The sequence below is a fragment of the Hyla sarda genome, chromosome 4 (genome assembly GCF_029499605.1).
Source record: "Hyla sarda isolate aHylSar1 chromosome 4, aHylSar1.hap1, whole genome shotgun sequence".
Lineage (NCBI taxonomy): Eukaryota > Metazoa > Chordata > Amphibia > Anura > Hylidae > Hyla > Hyla sarda.
In genome coordinates this window covers 369382493-369392500 of record NC_079192.1, presented here as the reverse complement: position 1 = coordinate 369392500, position 10008 = coordinate 369382493, and the positions used below count along the sequence as shown (strand labels likewise).

Below are 10008 nucleotides of genomic sequence, written 5' to 3'. Positions count from 1 at the left end.
TTTTTATTGGACTAACAGAATTTTGTAGAGACAAGCTTTCAGGATTCCTCCCTTTATCAAGTCCAATAGTCAAGGACTAATGATCAAAGGACTTTATAAATTATCAGGGAGGAATCCCAAAAGTTTGTCTCTACAAAATTCTGTTAGTCCAATAAAAAAGGTATTACAATCTGCATCACTGGACTAATATGGCTACTCACATTTACTATACAGATATACACATACCTGAAGATGGTTTAGAACCCTGTGATGTCACACATGCTTGTGATGATGTCACCGTAAGCTGTACAAGGAGGTCTGCGCCGGCTGCAGTCTCTTCAGTGTGTTTTGCATTCACAACCTGTGGTGCAAAGTGTTTCTTAGAGAGTTTCTATTTGCGATAGAGAATTCAAGATTTTGACCGTTCCTTGTCTGAAGAGAGAACCACAAGGTAAGTCTCAGCTTCTTCTATTCATACATACACAGGGCTTTTTGTTTGACAGCTTTTTTTTATTGTTGTTGCTTTTTTTTTTAGCAAAAAAAAAAAGTAATTAATTTCCAAAAGAAATAACAAAAGTTATATTTCTCATAGCATTGTGACAATACTTGGCTTATGCATTAAACATAATAAAACGCACAGATAGTATCATGACCAAAGCTTTTTCTTGCAAAACTGCTAAAATGCAATTATGCCCAAAAAAGCCCCCAAGAAAAAGAGTCCTAATTCATGAAGTTCTAAAAGATATAAGTCTATGAGAAAGATTTGGTGGTGTAGTAAAAGAATAACAGAAAGATTAGGGCAGAAATATAATATTATATAATAGAATTCTGTGTGTACTAACAATAGAAATACTCTGGGTACTCCGAAAGGGAAAATTTTCAAATCAACTAGTGGCAGAAAGTCATATAGGGGATGGATAGATCCCAATCAGGTGGGGTAGGTTTATTATTAGTAAATGTATATAGCAGGATAGCCCAATTGTATCTACAGTATGAAGTTCACATGGCCCAGTGACCATACAGCCAAGCCCTTATAATCCACCATTACTGGGACAGATTCAGGGTTATCAGATATTACTATGACCGGAGAGGTTCAGGGTTATCAGATATTACTAGGACCGGACAGGTTCAGGTTTATCAGATATTACTAGGACCGGACAGGTTCAGGGTTATCAGATATTACTAGGACCGGACCGGTTCAGGGTTATCAGATATTACTAGGACCGGACAGGTTCAGGGTTATCAGATATTACTAGGACCGGACAGGTTCAGGGTTATCAGATATTACTAGGACCGGACAGGTTCAGGGTTATCAGATATTACTAGGACCGGACCGGTTCAGGGTTATCAGATATTACTAGGACCGGACAGGTTCAGGGTTATCAGATATTACTAGGACCGGACAGGTTCAGGGTTATCAGATATTACTAGGACCGGACAGGTTCAGGGTTGTCAGATATTACTAGGACCGGACAGGTTCAGGGTTATCAGATATTACTAGGAACGGACAGGTTCAGGGTTATCAGATATTACTAGGACCGGACAGGTTCAGGGTTATCAGATATTACTAGGACCGGACAGGTTCAGGGTTATCAGATATTACTAGGACCGGACAGGTTCAGGGTTATCAGATATTACTAGGACCGGACAGGTTCAGGGTTATCAGATATTACTAGGACCGGACAGGTTCAGGGTTATCAGATATTACTAGGACTGGACAGGTTCAGGGTTATCAGATATTACTAGGACCGGACAGGTTCAGGGTTATCAGATATTATTAGGACCGGACAGGTTCAGGGTTATCAGATATTACTAGGACCGGACAGGTTCAGGGTTATCAGACATTGGTAACCTCAGGGAAGACGTCTCTATATAAAACACTTATAGAGAAGCGTCTTCTTCTGAGGCTGCGATGGTCTTAGTGTTATCTTGTGGTTCTGTGCTGGACATTTCTGCTCTGTATGAAGGATCTATTGTATAATGACAGGAATGATGACATGTTGTCTAATGTGTTCACTTATCTCTCTCTCTAGTGTTTTCAGGCTCTGACCTGTGACCATGGCCTCTCCACAAGACCCATTGCTGAAGGAGGAGGAAGAAGCAATGGAGGACCATAGTGATATGGATGTAGAAAAGGGCGATATCCCTGAGAGGCAGAACCTGCCATCTCTAAGCGTGATGTCCACCGCACGTTCCATCATCACCATAGTGATCCTCGCCTTTGTTAATTTGCTCATCTATGCAAATCGCTCCAGCGTGGCGGGGGTGCTGCCTTATATACAGAAAGCATATGACACCAATGCTAGTCTGTCCGGCTTATTGAATACATTGTTCATTGGAAGCTACGTGCTGGTCGCACCAATTGCCGGATATTTGGGCGACCACTGTAATAAGAAATATACTGTTTGCGCAGGAGTCATCGTTTGGCTGAGCATGACACTTACCCTGTCATTCATCCCTGACGGGTACTTCCTGCTCTTCCTGCTGACGAGTGGACTGGTTGGAGCCGGAGAGGCGACTTTCTGCACCATAGCCCCCTCCATCATTGCAGACCTTTTTACAAGTGACCAGCGGACCCGCATGCTGAACGTGTTTTATTCCGTCATACCTGTAGGCTGCGGACTAGGATACATCATCGGGCCCAAAGTGACTGATGCAGCAAGGGGCGATTGGCACTGGGCATTTCGGGTCACCCCTGGCCTGGGCCTCATAGCTGTGGCTTTGATGATTTTGGTCACAAAGGAGCTTCCAAGAATGACTACAAACGGGAAGAAGAACAACAAATCCCAGAAGTTTGCCAAATGGGCGACAGATCTGAAAAAACTATTTAAAAATCGAAGCTTCATGTTAACCACCATGGGATCGACGGCTGTATCCTTCATAGTGGGAGCCATAGGTGTATGGGGTCCGTCATACCTGACCCACGCACGAACACTCCTACAAGAGAAGGACCCTTGCCGTGCTGAACCGTGTGACTATCACGACATCCTAATATTTGGTGTGGTTACAGTTGTTTCCGGCATTCTGGGAGTTGTAGCAGGGACGGAGATAAGTAAAAGATATCGCAAATCCAACCCACGGGCGGACCCGCTTGTGTGTGGATGCGCGATGATGCTCTCCGCCCCTTTTCTTCTGTTGGCATTGACTTTTGGCAACATCAGCCTCGTTGCCACCAACATCTTCATCTTCATCGGAGAGACGCTTCTGTCAGTAAATTTCACCCTCATATCTGACATTATACTAAAAGTAGTAACTCCGTGGAGGAGATCTTCAGCCCTGGCCGTGCAGATGACAATCTATCACCTCCTAGGTGACGCCGGCAGCCCGTACCTCATCGGCCTGATATCTGACACCTACGAACGAGGATATGCCAAATCCCCTCTTCTGAAATACCGCAGCCTGGAGTATGCCCTCATGACCTGCACCATAATGGCAGTCATCGGAGGGGCCTTCTTCATGGCCACGGCCCTATATATAGAGAGGGACGAAAAAGAAGCAGAGATGGAATCAGAACCTCCGTCATCCTCCTCCTCCTCACTGCTTCCTGCCGATGAGGACCGCGCTTCAGACTGAGGAAAAGTCATTGCTTACCTTTATCTCGTTTACTTCATAAAAAAAAAAAATTAAGAAAAAAATAACTGCATTTGTTCTATGTTCCACTTTACCCCTTATTCTCTACCCAGGGGCGGACACAGACAGCAGAGGGCCCTTGTGCAAAGAATGTGTCTGTGCCCCCCCCCCCCCAAAACATCAATTGTTCAGCACCCCCCCCTCCATGTGTCACTTACTCAGGTGGACCCCCATATGTCACTTGCTGTATAAGTTTCTATTATTTATTAAGGCCTCCCATATGCCGCAGCTCATTCAAGCCCTCCACATTAGGTAGCATAGATTCCCAACATTAGGTAGCTTAGATTTCCCACATTAGGTAGCATAGTTTCCTCACATTAGGTAGCATAGTTTCCCCACATTGGGTAGCATAGTTTCCCCACATTAGGTAGCAGTTTCCCCACATTAGGTAGCATAGTTTGCCCACATTAGGTAACATAGTTTCCCCACATTAGGTAGCATAGATTTCTCACATTAGGTAGCCATAGCCCCCCCAAACACACAGACAGACACAGACACACACAGAGACACACTTACCTGCCCTTCACAGCGCTTCTCCTCTCCGGCAGCGGCCTGACAAGTGACGTCACTGACATCCTTCTGAGCGGGTCTGCAGAAGTACGTCACTTGTGCGATGTCCCTCGTCAGACCCCGGTCGGCCGGAGGCAGAATCACTGTCTAAAGTGCCCGCTGCGCTATTATACCCCGCAGCTGCTTTAGAACAGTGAGCAGCAGCGGCGCCAACCCTACCATGAACCTACTAGGCACAAAAAAAATTAAAAAGGGGGCAGCAAAATGCCGCCCCTAAAAAAAGTGCCACCTGGGACTTATGGTCCCACCGGGTCCCATGGTAGCGCCGACCAGAGGCGGCTCTAGACTTTGTGAGGCCTTAGGCGAAACTTGAACATGAGGCCCTGCTTTATTTTCTGCTGAAATTACATGGTGGTCCGGCTGTGAGATGGTTATACTGTGACATCACTGTGCATTATCCCTGTACTGTGACATCACTGTGTATTATCTCTGTACTTTGCCATCACTCTGTGTATTATCCCTGTAATGTGACATCACTGTGTATTAACTCTGTACTGCGTCATCACTGTGTATTATCCCTGTACTGTGACATCACTGTGTATTATCTCTGTACTGTGCCATCACTGTGTGTATTATCCCTGTACTGTGACATCACTGTGTATTATCTCTGTACTGTGCCATCACTCTGTGTATTATCCCTGTAATGTGACATCACTGTGTATTAACTCTGTACTGTGCCATCACTGTGTATTATCCCTGTACTGTGACGTCACTGTGTATTATCTCTGTACTGTGCCATCACTCTGTGATTAATCCCTGTACTGTGACATCACTGTGTGTATTATCCCTGTACTGTGACATCACTGTGTATTATCCCTGTACTGTGACATCACTGTGTATTATCTCTGTACTGTGACATCACTGTGTATTGTCCCTGTACTGTGACATCACTGTGTATTGTCCCTGTAATGTGACATCACTTTGTATTATCCCTGCACTGTGACATCACTCTGTATATTATCCCTGTCCTGTGACATCACTCTGTATATTATCCCTGTACTGTGACATCACGGTGTGTATTATCCCTGTACTGTGACATCACTGTGTATTATCCCTGTATTGTGACATCACTGTGTATAATCTCTGTACTGTGACATCACTGTGTATTATCCCTGTACTGTGACATCACTGTGTATAATCTCTGTACTGTGACATCACTGTGTATTATCCCTGTACTGTGACATCACTCTGTATATTATCCCTGTACTGTGACATCACTCTGTATATTATCCCTGTACTGTGACATCGCTGTGTATTATTCCTGTACTGTGACATCACTGTGTATTATTCCTGTACTGTGACATCACTGTGTGTATTATCTCTGTACTGTGACATCACTGTGTATTATCCCTGTACTGTGACGTCACTGTGTATTATCCCTGTACTGTGACGTCACTGTGTATTATCCCTGTACTATGACATCACTGTGTATATTATCCCTCCCTGTACTGAGACATCACTGTGTGTATTATCCCTGTACTGTGACATCACTGTGTATTATCCCTGTACTGTAACATCGCTGTGTGTATTATCTCTGTACTGTGACATCACTGTGTATTATCCCTGTACTGTGACATCACTGTGTGTATTATCTCTGTACTGTGACATCACTGTGTGTATTATCTCTGTACTGTGACATCACTGTGTATATTATCCCTGTACTGTGACATCACTGTGTATTATCCCTGTACTGTGACATCACTGTGTGTATTATCTCTGTACTGTGACATCACTGTGTATTATCCCTGTACTGTGACATCGCTGTGTGTATTATCTCTGTACTGTGACATCACTGTGTATTATCCCTGTACTGTGACATCACTGTGTGTATTATCTCTGTACTGTGACATCACTGTGTGTATTATCTCTGTACTGTGACATCAATGTGTGTATTATCACTCTGTATGTTATCCCTGTACTGTGACATCACTGTGTATTATTCCTGTACTGTGACATCACTGTGTATTATTCCTGTACTGTGACATCACTGTGTATATTATCCCTGTACTGTGACATCACTGTGTATTATCCCTGTACTGTGACATCACTGTGTGTATTATCTCTGTACTGTGACATCACTGTGTATTATCCCTGTACTGTGACATCGCTGTGTGTACTATCTCTGTACTGTGACATCACTGTGTATTATTCCTGTACTGTGACATCACTGTGTGTATTATTCCTGTACTGTGACATCACTGTGTGTATTATCTCTGTACTGTCACATCACTGTGTATTATCCCTGTACTGTCACATCACTGTGTATTATCCCCGTATTGTGACGTCACTGTGTATTATCCCTGTACTATGACATCACTGTGTATATTATCCCTCCCTGTACTGTGACATCACTGTGTGTATTATCCCTGTACTGTGACATCACTGTGTATTATCCCTGTACTGTGACATCACTGTGTATATAATCCCTGTACTGTGACATCACTGTGTGTATTATCCCTGTACTGTGATGTCACTGTGTATTATCTCTGTACTGTGCCATCACTCTGTGTATTATCCCTGTACTGTGATGTCACTGTGTATTATCCCTGTACTGTGACATCACTGTGTGTATTATCCCTGTACTGTGACATCACTGTGTATTATCCCTGTACTGTGACATCACTGTGTGTATTATCCCTGTCCTGTGACATCACTGTGTATATTACTTTGAACTATAACATCACTGTATGTTATCTCTATTCTGCAACATCACTGTTGATACTTACACTGCACTGTGACATCACTGTATATATTAAACCTGTATACCCTAATGCCACTGTACATATTTACCTTGCACTGCGAGTGACAATACAGGGTAAATATGCACAGTGACATCACAGTTCAGAGTTAATACAAACAGTAATGTATCTGTACAGGGACAATAAACAGTTTTGCCACTACAGGGTTAATAAACGCAGTGTTGTCACAGTAGAGGGTAACTATACAGTGATGTCATTGTTCCGGGAAAATATACACAGTGAAGTCAGCATTCAAGAATAATAAACTGTGATGTCACTACAGGGTTGTTATACACAGTGACATCAAATGACATGATGAAGCACAGTGATGTCAAAGTTTATTATGAAGCACAGTGATGTCACAGTTTATTATGAAGCACAGTGATGTCACAGTTTATTGGACCTGAGGAAGAGGGTAGCCTGTCCCCTCGCAACGCGTAGTCCCTGCTTTATTCAAAATAAAGTGCATCTTTTACCTCATCATGGCTCCTGACATCATTTCCTCAGCTGCCGCACGGGTGAGCGCCAGGATCGGATTCCTTTTTCCCCGCTACCACTCATACAGTTTATTATGAAGCACAGTGATGTCAGTTTATTATGAAGCACAGTGATGTCACAGTTTATTATGAAGCACAGTGATGTCAGTTTATTATGAAGCACAGTGATGTCACAGTTTATTATGAAGCACAGTGATGTCAGTTTATTATGAAGCACAGTGATGTCACAGTTTATTATGAAGCACAGTGATGTCACAGTTTATTATGAAGCACATTGATGTCACAGTTTATTATGAAGCACAGTGATGTCACAGTTTATTATGAAGCACAGTGGTGTCACAGTTTATTATGAAGCACAGTGATGTCACAGTTTATTATGAAGCACAGTGATGTCACAGTATATTATGAAGCACAGTGATGTCACAGTTTATTATGAAGCACAGTGATGTCACAGTTTATAATGAAGCACAGTGATGTCACAGATTATAATGAAGCACAGTGATGTCACAGTTTATTATGAAGCACAGTGATGTCACAGTTTATTATGAAGCACAGTGATGTCACAGTTTATTATGAAGCACAGTGATGTCACAGTTTATTATGAAGCACAGTGATGTCACAGTTAATTATGAAGCACAGTCATGTAGAGTTCATTATGAAGCACAGTGATGTCAGTTTATTATGAAGCACAGTGATGTCACAGTTTATTATGAAGCACAGTGATGTCACAGTTTATTATGAAGCACAGTGATGTCACAGTTTATTATGAAGCACAGTGATGTCACAGTTTATTATGAAGTACAGTCATGTCAGTTTATTATGAAGCACAGTGTTGTCAGTTTATTATGAAGCACAGTGATGTCACAGTTTATGACGAAGCACAGTGATGTCACAGTTTTTGATGAAGCACAGTGATGTCACAGTTTATTATGAAGCACAGTGATGTCACAGTTTATTATGAAGCACAGTGATGTCACAGTTTATCATGAAGCACAGTGATGTCACAGTTTATCATGAAGCACAGTGATGTCACAGTTTATTATGAAGCACAGTGATGTCACAGTTTATTATGAAGCACAGTGATGTCACAGTTTATTATGAAGCACAGTGATGTCACAGAGACTACAGAATGTACAACTGTACGTATGATGAAGATGGCGGGATGCTATCGAAACGTCACACATACATGGGGGAATAAAACACTTTGTTTTTGCACCTTATCTGGGAGTGCTGCTGGATCTTTAGTTTTGTAGATAGATACCGTATATACTCGAGTATAAGCCGAGTTTTTCAGCACGATTTTTCGTGCTGAAAACCCCCCCCTCGGCTTATACTCGAGTGAACTCCCCACCCGCAGTGGTCTTCAACCTGCGGACCTCCAGAGGTTTCAAAACTACAACTCCCAGCAAGTTTTGAAACCTCTGGAGGTCCGCAGGTTGAAGACCACTGCGGCCTTCAAGATCATCCAGCCCCCTCTCACCCCCTTTAGTTCTGTACAGTGCTCGCTTCCGCTCGGCGCTGGTCCGGTGCTGCAGGACTGTCCGGTGAGGAGGTCGTCCGGTGGGATAGTGGTTCCGGGCTGCTATCTTCACCGGGGAGGCCTCTTCTAAGCGCTTCACGCCCGGCCCCAGAATAGTCACGTTGCCTTGACGACGACGCAGAGGTACGTTCGAGAGGGGGCTGGATGATGTCGAAGGCTGCAGTGGTCTTCAACCTGCAGACCTCCAGAGGTTTCAAAACTACAACTCCCAGCAAGCCCGGACAGCCGATGGCTGCCCGGGCTTGCTGGGAGTTGCAGTTTTGAAACCTCTGGAGGTCCGCAGGTTGAAGACCACTGAGGGCGGATGATGACAAGAGGATGATGAAGGGGGGGTGTGGGATGATGACAAGGGGATGATGAAGGGGGTGGGGATGATGACAAGGGGATGATGAAGGGGGGGGGGTGGGATGATGAAGGGGGTGTGTGTGGGAAGATGACAAGGGGATGATGAAGGGGGGTGGGGATGATGACAAGGGGATGATGAAGGGGGTGTGTGGGATGATGACAAGGGGATGATGACAGGTGATGATGATGAGGGTCTGGATGATGACAGGGTGATGATGATGAGGATGTTAATGACGGGGGTCTGGATGATGACAGGGGGGGATGATGTATTTCCCACCCTAGGCTTATACTCGAGTCAATAACTTTTCCTGGGATTTTGGGTTGAAATTAGGGGCCTCGGCTTATACTCGGGTCGGCTTATACTCGAGTATATACGGTAGATGATATTTAGATAATAGATATGAGATAGATAGATATGAGATAGATAGATCAGTGTATCCCAACCAGGGGGCCTCTAGCTATTCCAAAATGACAACTCCCAGCATGTCTTTGGATTTATGAGCATACTGGGAGTTGTAGTTTTGCAACAGCTGGAGGCCCCCTGGTTGGGAAACACTGCTCTATCTATCTATCAATCATCTATCCATCTATCTTCTATCTATCTATCTATATCATATCTATCTATCTATATCATATCTATCATCTATTAATCTATCTTTCTATCTATCTCATATCTATATATCATCTATCTATCTATCTCTCTCTCATA

General features: G+C 43.6%; 1 protein-coding gene across 1 annotated transcript; it reads left to right on the top strand.

The window, feature by feature from the left end:
• The first annotated feature begins 315 nt into the window (after positions 1 to 315).
• On the top strand, positions 316 to 3615 carry LOC130267252 (protein spinster homolog 1-like). The gene is made up of 2 exons (XM_056516692.1): positions 316 to 430; positions 2013 to 3615. Exon 2 carries the CDS (start codon positions 2038 to 2040, stop codon positions 3550 to 3552), a length of 1515 nt encoding a protein of 504 aa, XP_056372667.1. The 5' UTR covers positions 316 to 430; positions 2013 to 2037; the 3' UTR covers positions 3553 to 3615.
• The last annotated feature ends 6393 nt before the right edge of the window (positions 3616 to 10008 follow it).

Excerpts from the sequence above, each read along its gene's own strand:
- LOC130267252 (XM_056516692.1), top strand. The coding sequence starts at position 2,038 with ATGGCCTCTCCACAAGACCCATTGCTGAAGGAGGAGGAAGAAGCAATG.